We start from the raw sequence: 18,412 nt of genomic DNA, 5'->3' as shown, positions 1-18,412 counted from the left end.
TTTTAATTTTTAATTTTTTGGGAAGCTGGAGAGTTTTTATATATATTGAAGATGAGGTATTACTTCTCAGTGGAAATGTCATAGGTTCGACCCTTGCAGACAACAAGACTCATTTTGAGGATGTAATCGAGGTGTGCGCAAACTAGCCCATATGAACCTCATACACCCAAAAAAAATGGGGTATTACTATTACATAAGCAATCCGTAAGGCTCGAACCTATAACTTCTCACTAAGAAGTATGAATCTTTACCTACCGTGTAGTTACTAAATAAAGAGGATTGTAAACATATATTGTTTTAATGAATTTTAAAAGCTCACCATTATTGTTAATTGAGATACAATATAAAATTGAGTCGGACTGGAAACAATGGGATTCATCTTATAGATTATTGGAACATGTATGTTAATGCTTACTTTTTTAACTTTTCACCCCATACATCTATTGTTTGAAAAAAATCTCACATTTTTTGTAAGATTTTATGGAGTACTTAAATAAGTTTGTGGGTAAAATGAATTTTAAAAGTTCACCATTATTGTTAATTAAGATCTCCACCTTAGTTAAGGAACGTATGTTGATTCAATCCAGAAAAAATCCACATTCTTTGAGATTTTATGGAGACATAGTTTGGGGCACGACGTTTATTAGTCCACCTTGTTCCAGTCAGATTCAATCCAGATCAGCCATATTCACAGAGAATGGGCATGCAGACTGTTTAGCAAAATTTTCCAAGTCAAAAGTTTTGTGGCTGATTACCAAAAAAAAAAAAGTTTTGTGGCTTGATCCACCTAAGATCCTGAGCTTGTAGTTTTTGTTTGTATCTTTGGAAGATTTTTTTACTCATGAAATCTGAATGAAAAAGTTTCCTTTGAACAAAAAATAAACTTGTAAGTGTTTCCCAAAAAACAAAGCTTACTGATCCATAAATTTCATGTTTTCCCTCATTTCTCCTTTCCTTTTTTTAATTCCCTCCCCCAACAACCAATAAGCGCCAGCTGTCTATTTTTCTCACACTTTTTTTTCTTACAAACAAACAATCCCTAAAACATTATATTGTCATTAAAAAACTCTTCTTTTCTTTTGTATATAAATGGGTTACAAAAACCCCAAGAAAAAATGGAAACAAACAAAACTAGCTAGCACAGCTCTCCTGATCAGCCCTTAGGATTTCCTCCAGTTCAGGAGGGGCATCATGAAAGAACATCTGAGGGTCTATTTAAACTGAGATTTAATAAGTAGGGATTTGGGATTTACCCTCCCCCCCCCCCCCCCCCCCCCAAAGATTTGGGATTTACTTGATCTACAAAATTAGGGTCTTAACACTCTTGACTATTGACTATTCTATCACAAGGTCGATTTTTGGAGAATAAGGAAACCTTTTCCTGGTCGGCTGCAAATGTATGTATTTTGGCTGGATTCCTCCAAAGTCAGGTAATGTAAAGGGCTAAAGAAGCAACATTAAGGAAGTCTAATTTCCATATTTTTTCAAACTGGATTCTTATTTGCAGGTGATCTTGTAGCTGATCAGTGAACCATCTTTTCAGGTTAAAGACATAAACTCGAGTTTGGGAAACTTCCACGGTTTCATTCTACACCCAAAGCTGCTCTCTGTTATTCTATAAAGAATTGCTGTCCCATCTTACCAAATCTAACATTGAATCATCAATCTCCTAGAAGGTTACAGTTTCAATGAGAGTTTCTTTATAATCAAAATATAAAGTTAACTCTATGTTAGGTTTGGACATTCCCTTATTTTCTCAATCCAACCCTATATGAATTATAAAGGTCATATGTCTAAAAACATTCTGGTTCTCACATCCATGCCCTCTTTACCTGGGGAATGGGAAGATATGTCCTGGAACTCAACAGCAAGACTACTAAAAGGAAGAGAGAAAAAACCCTCCTGCAATGGAAGACAAAGCAATGTCTGCAGTAACAGCAGGGGGAAAACTGAAGAACAATGTAGAGCTAGAGCATATCCTACCTCTACTTTAATCTGTAATTCTACACGATTGTTATTAAGTGCAGACTTGTAGCTAAAAAGAGAAGAAGAACAATGAAAGAATAACCGGAGAAAATGAAGCAGTATCATGTAACATTCACAAATGGAGGAAGCCACAAACTTCAGAACAAATTTAGAAACTAGATATGCTGAAGCTTATATATATAACTACAGGTTGGTCTACTGTGTTCATAGTGTATCCATAGTGTATGCATAACGAATTCAGACCATTCAAATCCCCCTTCAAAGACATCATAGTCATTTGCTGCCATTTAAATCACAAGAAATTGTCTAACATGACCATAATTTATTTATTTTTTTATTACACTATGCACTTCTCAGTAGATATCAGGGCAAACTAAAACACTTCAGGATCTGACCAAACAGAATCAAAGACCTTCATAATCTTACAGCTTTGAACCTGCTTCCTTGTCTAGAAACCAAGTTGTCTCCCCTTCGGGTGAAACCATTTGAACAGGCAGCATATCAGAACTTTCACTATTGTCACCAAGTGCTCTATGCACCACAACAGATTCCTGAGCTCCAACCACCACAAGTGCTATGTAGACAGATGAATTGATAACAGGAAAAGTGAAAGTTATCCTCTCTGGTGGTGGTTTTGGTGAGTCCTTGATGAAGGTAACCCATCGCTTCTTCTCATTTAAAAGAGGATGCCGAGGGAATAGAGAAGCTACATGACCATCTGGGCCCATTCCTAATAACATAAGATCAAATTTAGGGAAGCCAGTAGCTGCTGATAATTCCACTGCCTTGTTCTCTACTGCCTGTTTAAGACAGGCCTCATAATCATCAGCAGCTCCCTCAGCAGAAAGCGTATCATTGATAGCATAAATTTGACTAGAAGGGATCGGGACCTGTCATGTAAACATTAAAAGTAAAGGTTGTCTTGAGAAAGCAATGCACTGAAATTTGAAAAAATTACTATAGCAGTAGCAATATATTCCATTCATGATGAAAAATAAAAAAAAAAGTAAATGTCCCACAATAAGTGAATGGGTATGAGCAGAACACACTGAAAGGATGCGCAGAAAGCAACACTGATTATGAATGAAATCACAACTCATAAAGGAAAAAGAAAATCACCTGACATATACTTGAATAGTTGTTGCATTTGAAAATTCTAGCATGTAGCTAAATCATACTCAAAAGATTGCTAGGAAATGATTCCAGGATTTAAATTAATTATTGAAGAATCACACATCCTAGTTAGACTTTCTATGGTCAAAAACAAAAGTTCAATATTCACACCGTAGTTGACTACAATCAAAGTAGCAACTACGGTTCTTGCAATTCCAACCAATGTCTAGAAATATGTTTGTCCTTGCAATGTCTTCCAAACTGCAATATGAAAACCTTGACAGCTGAGCTTTCATACCTTGGACAGAAAACCATCATAAGCAAGCTTGTAGTTACTGTCTACGTGATCCTTGGGAACAACTCTCTCGTCCAACCAGAAGACATGCCACTTAGCCCAATCGATCGAATCAACAAATGGAGATTCAACTAATTTGCTGGAATCACAGTTTTCCAGAAGATCAAAAGAGGACAGAACAAAAGCAAAATAGAGAACCAACTTAGTACAAGAACAGTAATATATGCCATAAGTACTCACTTCATATAATCAATGAGACAACCCCCTGACAACACCACACTGAAAGCCCCTCTCTCTCGGACGAACTTCTCTGACATATCTGCCGTGTACTTAGCAAGAGAAGTTGAGAGATCCTCGTCAACATCGAAAACTCTTACCTTTGCTTTCCCTTTAGTGATCTCCATTTTCACCTTGACGGACTATAATTTCCAGCTGAGTTAGTCATGACTAAAGTACCCAAGCAGAGCAAGAGCAAGAAGAGGAGCAGACGAGAGAGAGTAAAAGTGTGTTAAAGTTAGTAATTATCTAAAATCCATAGCAGCTTCAAAGGTGTCTTTTCATGTATGCATGGATGTACATATAAATTTTCTACCAAAAAAAAAAAAGGATGTACATATAAATTTACTATGGACTTCATAGAGTGATTTTATTTAGAACGCGCCCTTGAAGTTTGATTTCAATGAGAGTGTGAATTTCAGGCAAAACCTCTATGAGAAAACTTGACCATCTGAATGAGACGGCATCCAATCAGAACAAACGATGAACGGTTCCAATTGGAACCAAGCTTTGGACCATGATAACATTAAGAGAGCATTAATGTTAAATTGTTAACAGTAAGAAATTAGTGTACCAAATGGACTTAAGTTGTTTAATCAATTAAAGAATAATATTGCTGCAGTATGAGATAGTTAACATAAATTTTATCATTTTCATAATTCAGGTCATAAAGGAATTGCTTGCATATCTCAGGTCACGAATGAATGTTTTGACTTAGCTTGTAATTGAGGTCAACTAAATTTCTCAACTGCTTCTGTAGCTTGAGGTCACACGCAACTAGTACTGTTGTCACTGATCTGATGCTCTGAGAGATCCATTTGATAACATATTATGACTGCATGATTGCTTTAACAAACTATTGGCATCTTAAGGGAAATAGCCTAAAAATAAAGATTAAATGAGTGACTGGAAACAAATTGGCAAACAGATCAGAAACCTCTGAGTTTTGTCGTTGAGGCTATCAAAAACCTTTACAGGGAAAGCTGATTTTGAAGCCTCAGAGTTACAAAGCTGTTTCATGAATTATTTATGGAAGCTTAATACATAACTTGATAAACCTACTTGTTGAGGACACAAAAATAACAGAATTCCGACCTGCAAACTAATTCGACTGAGAGTTCCTGGTTATCAACATAAGTTTTCAATCTAAGGCGACAATGCAGCCTAAATGTACAGAACCTAATTGGTGACTCCTTGAGAACAAAGTTTATGTGTAACATCCCCACAGTAGACCTAATAGGGTACTAAAAATAAAACATTAAAGAGAACCCATCTATTATTGTCTTACCTACTCTTAGCTCCTCATGCATGAGCATAGAAGAGAGGTTAAGAAAAATGATCTCAACAGAAAATTTTCAGTTCCAAATGAAATTGAATTGTCTACATCACAGACAACAAAAGGATCATAGCAAAGTTACAATCTGACAGTAAACCAACTTTTTTCGATTTATATATATATAAAAGAATGAGCTCATAATTCTTTAGAGTTTGAGGGTTTCTTACAAAAGGACTCAGATAAAAGAAATTAATTTGTAATATACTGTTTCCTTAATCTATAACGAAGGAAGAGAGACTATTAAATACAAACACACTCACTCACTCAATAGACAATAGCACAAACTCGGCAAAGAAGAAATTATATATAGAACAAACTAACAAATTTGAAATCAAAGTTAGCAGAAAAAAGTTAAAAAGAGTTTCTATAAAGATCATGAAAATCTGAGATTTGATTATTGAAACGATTGCAGAGACTAACTTTATCAGTATTGTACTCGATTTTTTTTTTTCTTTTTCCCCTAGTTCGATCAGAATGAGATGAAGGGAAAACAAAACAAAAAACAAAATTCAACAAGGAAGTGAAAGAGTAACCGATCGGTTTTCCACGGAAATGAAGAATTCAGCAAAAGTAAAAGGAAGCTACCCGGCTTTGAAGCGTTTGGCTCGCGTAGTTCTTAACTCCTTGCTTGATGCTTTAGCGCTTTGTATAGACTTTACAAACTCCTTTTAAAATGCGTTTTCTTTTGTAAACATGCTTGGATACTTTATTTTATTTTTATTTTTTTTGGTAAACGCTTGGATACTTTTTAAAATGGGTTCTTTTTACGCATGTTTCTTGGATTTTCTTTCTTGGGACATAGGATGCGTAAGGAGGGAGCAACAAGCAAACGGCCCCCACGGGAAGACGGGAAAGAAGACGCCCAAAAAAAGAAACAAAGACGAACACCCCCAAAAACCAAAAAAGCAAACCCAACCAAGAAAAAAAATGGTCCACCACAAACAAGAAAGAAGACAAAAAAGAGGCCACCCCCAGCAGAGAGGAAACCACAATGGGGAGGGCTTAAAGGAAAGAACGAACACCCCCCAGGGAGAACACGTTAACCCACCAGAACCACAAACGCGGAAGGAAACGAGTAGGGAACGCAAATTGAGTGAATATACTTCCTCCCTGGTTCTTTTAATTTTATCAATTTATTCTTTATTTGGTATTTTTTAGAGAACGAGATTATTTTTTCTACATAATAGGGACGAACGCAAAGGGAAAAAGAAAGAGAAAGAAAGGGTTTTTGGGATTTAAAAATAGGAGTGCCACATCATCGAACAGAACCGGGGGGATTAGATTTGACAAAGTGGTGGTAGAATTTGCATCGGGTCTTAGTATATCAGTCGGGGGCATAGTATTCCTATATGTAATAATTAATACATGCTTTTTCCTTTCACGCAAAACAAACTGTCTGCTAATTCCTGTTTTTCTCTAAACTATTAACAAAAACAGAGTTTTTTACATGTGACTACAATTACATGTCACCTACTTTCAATATTACAAGTTATCCATAATTAAATTTTTTATTTAAGTCTCCTAAATAAAAAATAAAATAATCATAATACCAATTGGACAGTAAAATAATTTAATTATCGCTATTTAATATATTTATATTAATATTTTTCTATATACAGTCTTAGGTGGATGTATTATCTTTTCCCTACACTTCACCCAAAATTGCTTACATTTGCCATAAATCACCGGTCCCCTACTAGAAATATCTCTCTTCTCAAATATAACCACTCACGATCTCAGTTCAATTAATGTAAAATAGATTTTCTAACGTTTTCTCTTTGTTTCTCGAAAATTTGAAAAGGAAAAAAAAAATTTAGCGGAGAATAGCATTGAAGGTGATATAAGCAAATCCCGTCGGGTCGAGTTGATAAAGAACAACCAAGTCTAATATGGTTCGACCAAGTCCTGGTCGGACCATGAATGAATCTACGTGTTTGAACAATGACTACCTTCTAAGTTGTAATTAACCTTCTTAACGTTAGGGATGAGGATCCTAATAAAGTTGGAGAGGATAAATTGCTCTTAGAGTCCACGTCGGATTCCTCAGTCACAATACAAGTTAAATCATCTCTTAAATTGAAGTCAATTACCGCATAACCAAGGTAACATCTCTTAAACTATAAATACTCATACCCACATCAATGAATGGGTACGCTTTTAGAATCATACCAAATAGCTATCTGCTTTCAACAACTTGCTTTATTCATTCAAATATGAGATATTTGACTAACTAGATCAATGGAGGCATTACTTGACCAACCCAGTCAAGCACGTTTTTGCAAGTTCACATGTTCATCTAGCCGAATAGGATTTTGCAACAATAGAAGGAACTTGAAATTAATTAGAACCACAATATAAAATGGTTTTAATTAACGTTTTCTCTTTTTTTTTTACCGGACTAAAAATAGTGGGACACATGTAAAAAATAAAAAATAATAAATATCTTTTCTCTAACCAAATTTGGATTTTATGTTTAGGGTTTTGGCCTCAATCGAAGGTTGGCTAAGGTCTAGATCTTCTACTTATATAGTCATAGATGCCAAACAATAGGCTGAAATTTTAAAATTTTAAAATTTTAAAATAGGCTTGTAATTTTTTTGCTTTTTCAGCCTACTATTTGATATATAGGTACATTGCTGTGCACAACAAATGATGTTTTCTCGTGGGTAGAGGATCCAGACTTAGGCCTAAACTTTAGCTCACCCTAACAGCTACTTGATGCTATACATTCTCAACCTAACCCCACCCTCAAGTTCATGGATTATGACAAGAGCAAATCTAAGTTAAGTGTTTGACTTGTGTTGGCTCAATTTGGCCCAACCCTACCACTTTAAGGGATATATATGATAAAAGCAGGGTAACCATAAGAATTCATCTTATTTTTTGGTACATGACAAGTTTAGGTCAAGGCCAAGGTCATTTTAAGTATCTAATCTAGCTTGATCCTATAGGATTAGGGTTGGGGTTTAGGTTTTAGGATCAGGATTAGGCTAGGTATTCATAATCAATTTCAATGTCTTAAAGATAACTCAACCCTCTTTCTCATTTTAGTTTGATACTCCAAGGAGACTTGGGTTGTCAAAGCTAAACTTACCCCATTCAACTTTGGAATGAAAATCATATGAGATAAACATTTCTTATCTTCTCAATCTAATCTCAACTTCTAGATTTGACCTATAAGACATATGTTGCTCATCCATAAGAAAATATACCATTTCTTTTTCAGAAATAAACAGAATAACATCCAAACATTAAGGGCATGTAGATTTCAAATCTTTGGATTCATGAATCTGAGAATTATACCCGTTTGGTTGTAAAAATCTATAGATTCATGAAATCTAAAGATTCACATTTTTATACTAAAAACGTGAATCTGTAGATTTATGGGTAAGGGTGAAATTCAGAGATTTCAAAAAAGCTATACATTTGCACATTCACAAAAATCACGTCCATCAAATAGTTTTTTAGGATGAAACTACATATTTCATTCCACAACCAAACATTAAATTTTATAAATTATGACTCCATAGATTTGAAATCTATAGATTTGAAATCTCTAGATATTTGAAATCTCCAGACTCATGTAACCAAACAGGCCCTAAAATCACTTCGTGAGTAGAACTGGATAATAGTATCCGCTTACCAAAACATAATAATAATAATAATAATAATAATAATAATATCCCTCATTTGTTTTCGTGATGGGTTTGTTAGTTAGGCTGCCTATGGGAGGCCCAGGCCCAAAGATATGGACTCCAAATGCATGGGCCTGCTACAAAAATTCTAATCCCCTGTCTTTTCAAACATAGCCTAGCCCCGTTGGTCGTAATTAAACAGCAACAATACAAAAAGCGCGCATCACAGCTACAACAAGTCAACAAGATGCCTACACAATGAAATGGAACGTTGTGTACACTTTTTTTTTTTGCCATTTTTGGGGCAAAAAAAGATGCTACAGAATGTTTCACTTAATATATTAATTATGCTATGGGAGTTTTTATTTGTAGTAGTCATTGCTGTATGCTGCCAATGATTAGAATTTATTCATGTATTAAAAAATAAATCAGATGATTGTTAGAGAAATTATAGGGGTATATATGTAAATATATAATTTTATTTTTATATTTAAAGTTTAAAATTTTCAAAATTTACATAATCAAGTCCCTAATTCTACCCAATTTAGTTCCCAAATTTCCCAAATCTTATCCGCTCCACATCATCCTCCAGCCATCGTTCGTTTTTCCACCCCCACCACCTGCAAATAAAATATGAAGAACCAAAATAATTGACAACAACAACACGCAGAATAAACAAAAACAACGTAGAAGAGAAACATCTAAAGAATAAACTGAATGACCATGTCGCTAGATCCATCAACATATCCTGGGAGAGAATAATCACGCAGTTGAGGAATAAATTCAGCTTTTCAACAAAGAAAGTTTGTAGATGAAAGCTTGAGAGGTAACATCCGAGCAACATTCATGTTGAAAACCAAAGAACTCCAAGAAACTTTTGCATAAATGTTAGAAGACATGGCAAGCTTGAAACAGAGACAATTACAATTTGGAGGAAAAAAGCTTCAACAATCCCATAGAAGCTTCGAGAAGTGCATAAAACTTCAAAAGTTTCAAAGAAATTTCAAGAATCACAAAAAACTTTAAAAAGAATTTATAGAGAAATTACAAGAATTGAAAAAATACACAAACATCAAGCAAGTTGAGGAAGCACAAAAGACGGATAAAAAAGAGTCGTAAGAGACAAGAGCTCTAGATACCATGTGAACAACAAATGACGAATGATTCCACTTAGGGTGTAGTCGTGTAGATACTACGAACTCAATAATAAACGAAACACATAAATGATAAATCCAATCTCTATGTGCTCCTCTTAGAATTAGGCACTTGATTTTGTAAATTTAAAAAATTTAAAATCTTTAAATGCAAAAATGAAATTTAGTTATATACTGTTGGGGTAATTGTATTACAAATTCTTCAAACATACAAAGATGAAATCGCAATACAATTGAGAGATGAAGATCGTCTTTAGCAAATTTGAAGAGCTTGAAGTAGCAACCGAATGAACCACTGATTGATGAGGTTGAGTCACACCTTGATGCTGTCTTTAAGGTAATTGATGCACCCTACTACCAAGGGTTCTTCGCACCACCACCTCCAAGATAAAGCAACCTCCAACTAGAAGATGAGGTAGTTCTTCTAGTCCCTTAAAGGAGCCAAAAGCTAGAGCACAACACTTAGACAACTCAATAAAGAAATGAACTTTGTAAAACAAATAATGTGAGTGAGGAGAGTCACAATAGCACACAATATGCAAGGAAGGGTTGGGCTTATATAGGCCCAAACCACACCTCCCCACAAGGGGAGAATCAATTCTCCACTAATGGAGAATCAATGGTTTGTCCCTCCTCCACTAATGTGAATAAACCCCCTTGACCTAACCTCCCCACTACTTGGGAAAGTAACTCTCATATTCACTTCTTTGGAATGAATAGGAGTTAACCCATTCAAAGACCTTAACCCCCACTCATGGTAATGGCCATGAATGATCATGAAGTTGAAATGAAAAATGAATGTCAAGAGTTAGAATTTGAGTAATTCCCCCATTCAAGTAAGTCCACCTCATCACCATGATCAAGACCTTTAAGACCCATGACCAATTTCATGAAGAGCCTCATAACCAAGGTCATGAAGGGCCTTTTTTACTCATGGTGATTCATTACCACCCTTACCTCATGTGCCTCATTACCACCCTTACCTCAAGGGTCCCACACACAAACAAAACAATTAAATAAAAGAAATGCAAAAACTAATTTTGAAACTTAATATATAGATAATATAGATTTTAATAAAAAACCATAAAAAACCTAACATATACCGACAGTTTCTCTTACAACAATTCGATTTATTTTTAAATACGTGACCAAATCTGGACCGTTAATTTTGTTATATACCGACAGTTTCTCTTACAACAATTTGATTTATTTTTAAATACGTGACTAAATCTGGACCGTTGGTAGGTGCAACAGCTGGCTGCCCTAAATAAAAATCCAAATATCCCTTGCTTTTATTTCACAGTACATTGTTAGATGAGTTTCTCATGTGTACTCTCAAATTAATTCCGTACCTTGAACCTTACACTAGCTTTTCGCATCGAATGCAGTTTCCACATTGATTCCACGTGGGAAAATGTAGTTCTGGTGTGGTGGTTTCCCTGTTGCCAATCAAACAGGTACGGTGATACATAGAAAAATGTGTGATCGGGTTCGCTTAGGGTTTAAATTAGAAACATTTCTTGGTCAGTAGGGTTGTTACTTCTTCTGGTAGACCCCAATGACGGTATACCAAACTCGTACCACGTCACATTTCCAACGAACAGTTGTTGGGGGCCCATGAAGCCAATCTATGACCCATCAGAAACACCTTTTATAATCTCCAGAGAAAGAAAGCTCTCTTCTGGGTTGCTCTTTTTGTTGTTTTTAATTTAATAAAGAACCAGAGATGGTCCATCACGAATGAACGGTCATGATTGTATGGTCAACTAGTCGAGCTCTGATTCGTCACCATCACCAAATGTGGGCCCCAAAACTCTCTCTTCTAGATGGGCTTTTATGGGCCCATGTAATTATGGTATGAGTATAATGTTGGTGAACTTGGTGGGCAGTCATTTAATAATCTGTAACGAACAAAAGAAGAGTTAGCTTAACGAGGCTTCTTTTCTGGGTTTCTGATTCTGAAATGAGAAAAACTAGAGAAAGTGGAGCCTAATAAAAGCCAAATTCCAACGAACTAAAGACAGCTCAACTCAACCCTAACCAGCCAACCTCCTCCTTCCCAGCAACCTCAACCCTTGAAACATCAATCAATCAATCACTTAAATAAAGAATAAAGTGGAAGATCGGACAAAGCATCCCCACAAATAAAAGACAAAAACCCTACCAGGTCTGAATTCTGATTCCTACATTTATGAGCCTAATCAATGGAACCCCACATAGCTTAGGTTAGGCATAAGGAAAATACATAACAGAGATAAAAAAATATATAAGAAAGAAAACCCAAATGGGTAACGAAAGAAGAAGCAATCAAAGATGTCAGGTTCCACAACAGAGCTCTGAGATTGCATCTCTCTGGACTCTTCTGCGTCTACGTTCTTCTTCTTCTTCTTTTTAATCTTATAATAACGATTCTACTTTCTAAGCCCTCCATTCTCTTTTAATCTCTCTCTTTCTCTCTCAAACAGACACTCAAAAGCAAGTTTGAGAAACACTTTAAAGCCATCTTAAGCTGGATAAATGTTGAATTCTTGAGGGCAGAGAGCTAGTTGCAGAAAGTTGTCTCGGATCCCCATATACGGTCTATCTCGTGAACGCCAAAATCGAGAAAACTGCTTGCTTTTTCTTCCACTCATAAACACCACCACTTCCTCAAGTATAAAGGGCTTGTGGTCCTTAACCTATCTTTTGAATTTCGTAATGATTATCCTCCCTAGTATTCATAGACCAGAGTTCATGGGACTCCAAGCTCCATTTCTCTTCTGGGTTTTTGTTCTATTGCTACCTTGACCGTTTTGCTGCATGCCCAAGTCTACAACACTCACTTTCGGAGAAAGATTGGTTTTGATCCACTGAGCAATGCAAGAACCAAGTGGGTTAGGAATCTTGGGTTGTAGTGGTAGTTCAGCTACGGCCGGATTAATAAACGGGGATGTACCCATGTCGATTTCCCTGGCGATTTCCGAGCAACAACGGCAGCTCAAGGCGGCGATTGCTACCCATCCGCTCTATGAACAGCTTCTAGCTGCTCATGTTGCTTGTCTTCGTGTGGCTACTCCCAGCGACCATTTAACTTTCATTGATATGCAGCTTGGGCAGGCTCACCATCTCCTTCGCTCTTACGCTTCCTTACGTCATCACCAATCACAGGTCCTCTCTCCCCATGAGAGGCGAGACCTCGATAACTTCTTGGTATACCACTTTCACTTCCTCTGCAATAATTTTTTCTGGGTTTTGTTTCTAATGTTTCGTGTTCATTATCTTTTTCTAATGATGTTTGTAGTAACACAGGAACATTATCTGTTGGTGCTGTACTCATTCAAAGAACAACTTCAACAACATATCCGAGTCCATGCCGTGGAGGCTGTTATGGCTTGCCGTGAAATTGAACAGTCCTTCCAAGCTCTCACAGGTACCGAGAATAATACTTTGAGTTTAGATTATTGTTGTTTTTGTTGATGATGATGATAATGATGATAAGAAATAAGTCCTCACGGCTTCATGGATTTTTGTTAAAGATACTCCTTTTTTATCTCTCTCGGCTTCAATTAGTGACTTTCATATTTTGATGATTTTGGCTTTCCTTTGTCAGGATTTAAATTGTGCTTCTGTGGGAACCTAGGTGAAATAGGACCAATGGTACACTGTACAAGATAGTTTACACCTTCTACTTACGAGATACATTATGGAACTTATAAGGGCAATGGCATATGGGGCCTTTGGGGAATTATAACCCTAATGTTTTATTTGAATACTTTTGGTTCTTCTCTTCCTTGGCCTCATCTCTTTCATTGGCTATTGGCTTCTAAGTGCGTGTTTGGTAACGGTTTTGCTGAGAACAGTGTTCTTTGTGAAAATAGTTTTTTTTTGCATTTTATCAAATAACGGTGGTTTGAGAACAATTTTGACCATTTGGTAAAATTTGTGTTAAGAACGCTTAAGCATGTGTGTGGAACAAATTCATGTTTGGTAAATTTTGTTCTTAAGAACGGTTTTAGGTTATGTTTTCTTGACTTATGTCATGACTTATAGAAAGAGAGACTTGTCCATGAAGGTGGAAAGAAGTTAGAAGTTGTGTGTGAATAAAATTAGGGTCGAGTGTCCCTCTTTGTGCATAATTTAGAGACGGGATTTTTTGTTTTTTGAGAACGATAAAACAAGTCAAAATTGTTTTGCAAAAAGAACAACCCATTTTACCAAATGTTTTTTTTGGCATTTTTAGGCTTTCTAAGAGCCAAAAAACGCAAAAAACTGTTTCTTGGCCAGCTTCCAAATACACCCTAAGAATATATAGTTATATCCAAAATTGAGAAATCAGTCACTGAAAAGCAAAGAAATGGGACTGGAGATGAATTAAAGTATCATTACTGCTTGTCATGCTTCTCTCTTTTCATTGATGAGTTGGTGATTATTAGAGATTGAGCCACAAGGAATGATAAGGTGAAATGCATCAACTTTTTCTTTTTCTTTCTTTCTTTCTTATTTTTATTTATTTTTTTTTTTAAAGAAATTCTAAAATAAGGGTCCTGATAGTTAGACATTAGGGTTATTGAATTGAAGAGACCTGCATTAGGGTTTTTATTTTTCATTTTTACATTTATGGTTTAATCCTCCCCACCCCCATTTTCTTTTTCCCCTCTCTCTTTCAACTAATGATGCTATTGTTATTTTGGATAATTTTGTTTATTCTGTCATTTCACTTGATAGTATGTTCAAATTATCATTCTTCAATATATGTTCTTGTATAGTACATTTCACTTTTGGAATGCATAACCTTTGTGATGCAATGTCTGGAAACAAACATGCTTACATATTTTTGCTATTGCTTTTCCTTCTTTTTCCTTAATTCAAAATTCATATCAAAATATTGAAACTTGGGGGCACTTCTCAGTGTTTGTTGGATTACTAATTTAATTGTTGCAGTAAAATGCTAAGTAAATCACATAACTCAGTAGAAAGAAAATTTCATTGCACATGTTTTTTGTCTTAGAATTTCTAAAATAAGGGGCTTGATAGTTTTAGTTATTTGCATTTTAATTGCTCCAGTATTTCTTTTCTGGGTTGGTCAAATTTTATATACTCACAAAATGTAAAATTTAAGATGGTATTCTAGAATTCTCCATTATATGACTGTAATAACCGGAATAACATTGATGGTGATTGGTGAATGAAATGCTTGGCCAATAATAGAAAACATCCTTTTATCAAAGAGAGTTTTGGGGTTGGGTTTGTGGTGAATTTTGTAATGGCTCTTTCTATTGGGTTACAAGTATTGTATAGAGGTGTTGAACCAGTCGTTCTTTTGAGTTAGCTTTAGTTAGCAGTGCTACCATGTCTAAGCTAATCTTTTGTTGCTTCCTGCAATAACTATAGGCATCAAACATCCATTATAAACATAACAGGAGACATGGGTCATGCATCCTCTGCAAGTAGAGATGTTGTTGGTGAAAAGAAAATTCTTTTAGTTATTCTTTTGGAGAGTGGTATAGAAAAGTAGAATTCATTCACATTACCTCTGGATAAGTTGAGCTCATGTACATGACCTCTGGATAGTATAGCACATATATCAATTGTGGTAATGCACTCATGAGTCATGTAAGCTATAAGTAGCAAGAAATTCCATTTTCATTTGCTGTTGAAACACCTCAGCATCTAATTAAATCTGGCCTAGTATTTTTTTCTTTGATGTATAGTATTTTGCCCTATTAGAAGTAATGCATTCCCCCATCCTTAGCTGAGAGCTGCACATTCTTTCCTATTCAGGAGCAACTCTTGGTGAAGGAACAGGAGCAACAATGTCAGATGATGAAGATGAAATCCATATTGATGATGGTTTAGATCAAACAGGCCCTGATGGGTTCGACATGACAGGATTTGGTCCACTGCTTCCAACAGAATCTGAACGAACTCTAATGGAGAGAGTCAGGCAGGAACTAAAGATTGAACTAAAACAGGTAATGATCTGCAATTGGCTAAGGAAAACAGGGTAAATCATCAAGATACTGTTGGTTCAGTCATCAATAATCATGGTCAACAATCAACAATCCAACCATAAAATACTTATTTTACTGGGTTACAGGGATTTAGGTCAAGAATTGAAGATGTAAGAGAGGAGATACTAAGAAAAAGAAGGGCAGGAAAATTACCAGGTGATACAACTTCTGTGTTGAAAAATTGGTGGCAACAACATTCAAAGTGGCCCTATCCTACGGTAAGCAGGCATTATTACTTTTGCAATTTCTTTTATAGTGCCATAGTAGCTGACTTCTGACCATAATTTGAAAACCAGGAACTGTAAAGTTTCTACAAATTGTTTAGCTTTCCGTTATTCTGAACATGAAGTTGTATAAAAATGGCTTAATGCTTCAAAGGTTTGAAGCTAAAGTATGGGATTGTTCCTAAATCTGGAGATGATCATTGATTTGAAACAGTTACTGTTCAGTCAAAAGCAACAGATCAGTATGTTTATTTCCATGAAGCTCTTCATTGTCAAACTCTTTCTTCAGAAATTGAGAACCTAATCTGACACTTAGCTAATTCAAAATTACCAAAAAAATCCTTCCCTGGGGCATGTTCATCAGATGATGTCATAGGTATTGAAGCTACAATAGTATGAAACCAGAAACCTTGGAGAAGAATATTCGAACTTAGTGATATTCATGCTAAGGGTTCATATTGTGAGTTTCCCACTCTTTCTCAAAGGGGGAGAAAAAGATCGGCAAAAACCAACATGCATGTCACCCTAGGCTTACAGAAGAAAACTCTTTCTGGTCTGACTACAAGTTTAGTCCTATTGCAACCATTGAAGAAATAAATTCAACAGAATCTGATGCCCAGCAAACAGCATTCGGGAAACTGAAATACTAGATTCCTCTGTCAAGAACCATTTTCTTTCAATAAGTACAGCATGCTACATACCAACAGGACAAGCTACTCTCACTTCCAAAATTTTAGTCTCACTTTTTCATTTAAATGGCAACAATCATTCATTGATTATCAAATGTTCATCCATTGTTTTGGAACTTTATAGTATCTATTGGCTCACTGAGTGCTTTCTGTACACAAATGAAATAAGGGGTTACTGTTATCTATTTTTAAAATCAATTTCCATGTTTGCAGGAGGATGACAAAGCAAAACTTGTGGAGGAGACAGGCTTGCAACTTAAACAGATTAACAACTGGTTCATCAACCAAAGAAAGCGCAACTGGCATACTAACTCTCAATCAATGACCTCTTTGAAGTCCAAACGCAAAAGGTAGACCCATTTATTCTACCTGCTCTGGTTTATGGAGAAACCAGAAACATGTTTTCGAAGATAATAGATGTTATGTAAATTTACTGGTAGCTGATTCTATCTAAAAACCTCCATCTTCTGGGGGAAGAAGGGTGGCATGCAGTTAGAAAGGTTTTTAAATCAGGAATGTATTATAAGCAGTAAATTAGATGTGTAACAGCACATACGTTTTTCCCATCACATTGTTTGACAGAGTACAATCGTTGCCTCAGGTGCTTCTAACCATTGGATGATCTCTGTTTCCTTGAACTCTACAGAAGGGTACCAGAAGCAATACCTGAAGCAGCAATGCACTTTCTGAAGTGTAAATCAAATATGTGATACAGGGTTTATTCACAGTTGAAATTTGAGTGCATTGTATTTCTTGGATTATGAGAATGGAGATCAGAATATGATGGTCATGGTTGATGATAACTAAGTTTGACGATCACTTGTATTTCGACCCAACATTCTTCTTGTGTATGTGTGTAACTCATTAAGTTTGCTTATCAAGTTGCAGACTTCCTTTATGTCTTATGATTTAAGTTCATTCATCTGTGGTGTTCAGAAGCTTCAAAAACTCTTTATGTAATACATTTTTACACTTTTTTTTTCCTTGGGAAGGGTGGGGTTGGTATTTGCTCTCTGCTGAACCATTGAATTGATTATTTTTTTTAGACCCCACATCTCATCATTTGAGATGTATGAGAAAGATAACCACTTCAAGAGCAACTGCTAAAATAAATTATTAAAAGAAACTTTATTTCACCTTTTCTTTTTTTAGTGAAAAATTTCCCTGGTGAAGAACTCACCACGTATATAAGATCACGAAAATTCAATTCTTGGCACTCATGATTATAACGAATGAAAGAAGTTTTTAGTCACTAAGATGTAAGGAAAACTCATTCCTTCTAGAAGCAGCTTCTGTGCAAAATATAAACAACACTTGGGCTACAATAAGGTTGGGTTGGGCAAAGCATTTTAAAATAGCCAACTTGAGCCATTTTAAATACTTAACTTTGACCTTAATCCTAACCACAAAAGGATTAAAACAATGAACACTCCCATATTGAGCCTCTACTTTTACCAAACGTATACTACTTAAAGGGGGTAGGATCAATTAGAGTCGACCTAGGTGAAACCTAATCTTGACTCCAAACCTAATCTAGGGTCAACCTGACCCACCCTAGGGCCATTATTTTCAACCTAGACCACGTTTGAGCTTAGGACGGCCTAGGGCTGGCCCCGGTGGTGAAACTTGCACCCCGTAAACAAGAATAGTGCATACAATCTAACCATTCCAAGATTCCATACTAACATGAGCCCAAGAAACTACGTTCTTTGTC

At 35.8% G+C, this 18,412-nt stretch overlaps 2 protein-coding genes across 8 annotated transcripts; one reads left to right on the top strand and one right to left on the bottom strand.

Moving 5' to 3' along the window:
• Nucleotides 1-2,046: 2,046 nt before the first annotated feature.
• Nucleotides 2,047-5,665, bottom strand: LOC149013648 (putative 6-phosphogluconolactonase 4, chloroplastic). Of its 5 annotated transcripts, none has more exons than XM_089159788.1 (4): nt 5,592-5,659; nt 3,635-3,826; nt 3,398-3,533; nt 2,047-2,876 (listed from the first exon to the last, which is right to left on the bottom strand). In XM_089159788.1, exons 2-4 carry the CDS (start codon nt 3,796-3,798, stop codon nt 2,409-2,411), a joined length of 768 nt encoding a protein of 255 aa, XP_089015914.1. In that variant the 5' UTR covers nt 3,799-3,826; nt 5,592-5,659; the 3' UTR covers nt 2,047-2,408. The 5 variants fall into 5 exon arrangements, with proteins under 5 accessions (XP_089015914.1, XP_089015916.1, XP_089015917.1 ...); XM_089159790.1 differs by having other exon boundaries at nt 3,635-3,841; nt 5,592-5,642; XM_089159791.1 differs by lacking the exon at nt 5,592-5,659 and adding an exon at nt 5,427-5,585 and having other exon boundaries at nt 3,635-3,841.
• Nucleotides 5,666-12,052: 6,387 nt separating this feature from the next.
• On the top strand, nt 12,053-17,752 carry LOC149013647 (homeobox protein knotted-1-like 7). Of its 3 annotated transcripts, none has more exons than XM_089159550.1 (6): nt 12,053-12,984; nt 13,084-13,204; nt 15,556-15,746; nt 15,872-16,003; nt 16,912-17,048; nt 17,345-17,748. In XM_089159550.1, the coding sequence occupies exons 1-6, from the start codon at nt 12,652-12,654 to the stop codon at nt 17,406-17,408; spliced, it is 978 nt and encodes a 325-aa protein (XP_089015676.1). In that variant the 5' UTR covers nt 12,053-12,651; the 3' UTR covers nt 17,409-17,748. The 3 variants fall into 3 exon arrangements, with proteins under 3 accessions (XP_089015676.1, XP_089015677.1, XP_089015678.1); XM_089159551.1 differs by having other exon boundaries at nt 12,054-12,984; nt 17,300-17,749; XM_089159552.1 differs by having other exon boundaries at nt 12,054-12,984; nt 16,912-17,752.
• The last annotated feature ends 660 nt before the right edge of the window (nt 17,753-18,412 follow it).

This window comes from Hakea prostrata, chromosome 6 (genome assembly GCF_041222555.1).
Source record: "Hakea prostrata isolate BN-2017 chromosome 6, UWA_Hpros_2, whole genome shotgun sequence".
Lineage (NCBI taxonomy): Eukaryota > Viridiplantae > Streptophyta > Magnoliopsida > Proteales > Proteaceae > Hakea > Hakea prostrata.
Note: the sequence above shows the minus strand (reverse complement) of the source record. Positions and strands in the feature narration are given on the sequence as shown.

What these genes read in the sequence shown, in the direction of transcription:
- LOC149013647 (XM_089159550.1), top strand. Translation starts at nt 12,652, where the DNA reads ATGCAAGAACCAAGTGGGTTAGGAATCTTGGGTTGTAGTGGTAGTTCA. An exon ending in TAAAGATTGAACTAAAACAG is followed by an intron (nt 15,747 to 15,871) that starts GTAATGATCTGC and finishes ACTGGGTTACAG; the next exon opens with GGATTTAGGTCAAGAATTGA. An exon ending in TTGAAGTCCAAACGCAAAAG is followed by an intron (nt 17,049 to 17,344) that starts GTAGACCCATTT and finishes TGAACTCTACAG; the next exon opens with AAGGGTACCAGAAGCAATAC.
- LOC149013648 (XM_089159787.1), bottom strand. Translation starts at nt 3,798, where the DNA reads ATGGAGATCACTAAAGGGAAAGCAAAGGTAAGAGTTTTCGATGTTGAC. An exon ending in TGTCTCATTGATTATATGAA is followed by an intron (nt 3,534 to 3,634) that starts GTGAGTACTTAT and finishes CTGTGATTCCAG; the next exon opens with CAAATTAGTTGAATCTCCAT. An exon ending in ATGATGGTTTTCTGTCCAAG is followed by an intron (nt 2,877 to 3,397) that starts GTATGAAAGCTC and finishes TTTACATGACAG; the next exon opens with GTCCCGATCCCTTCTAGTCA.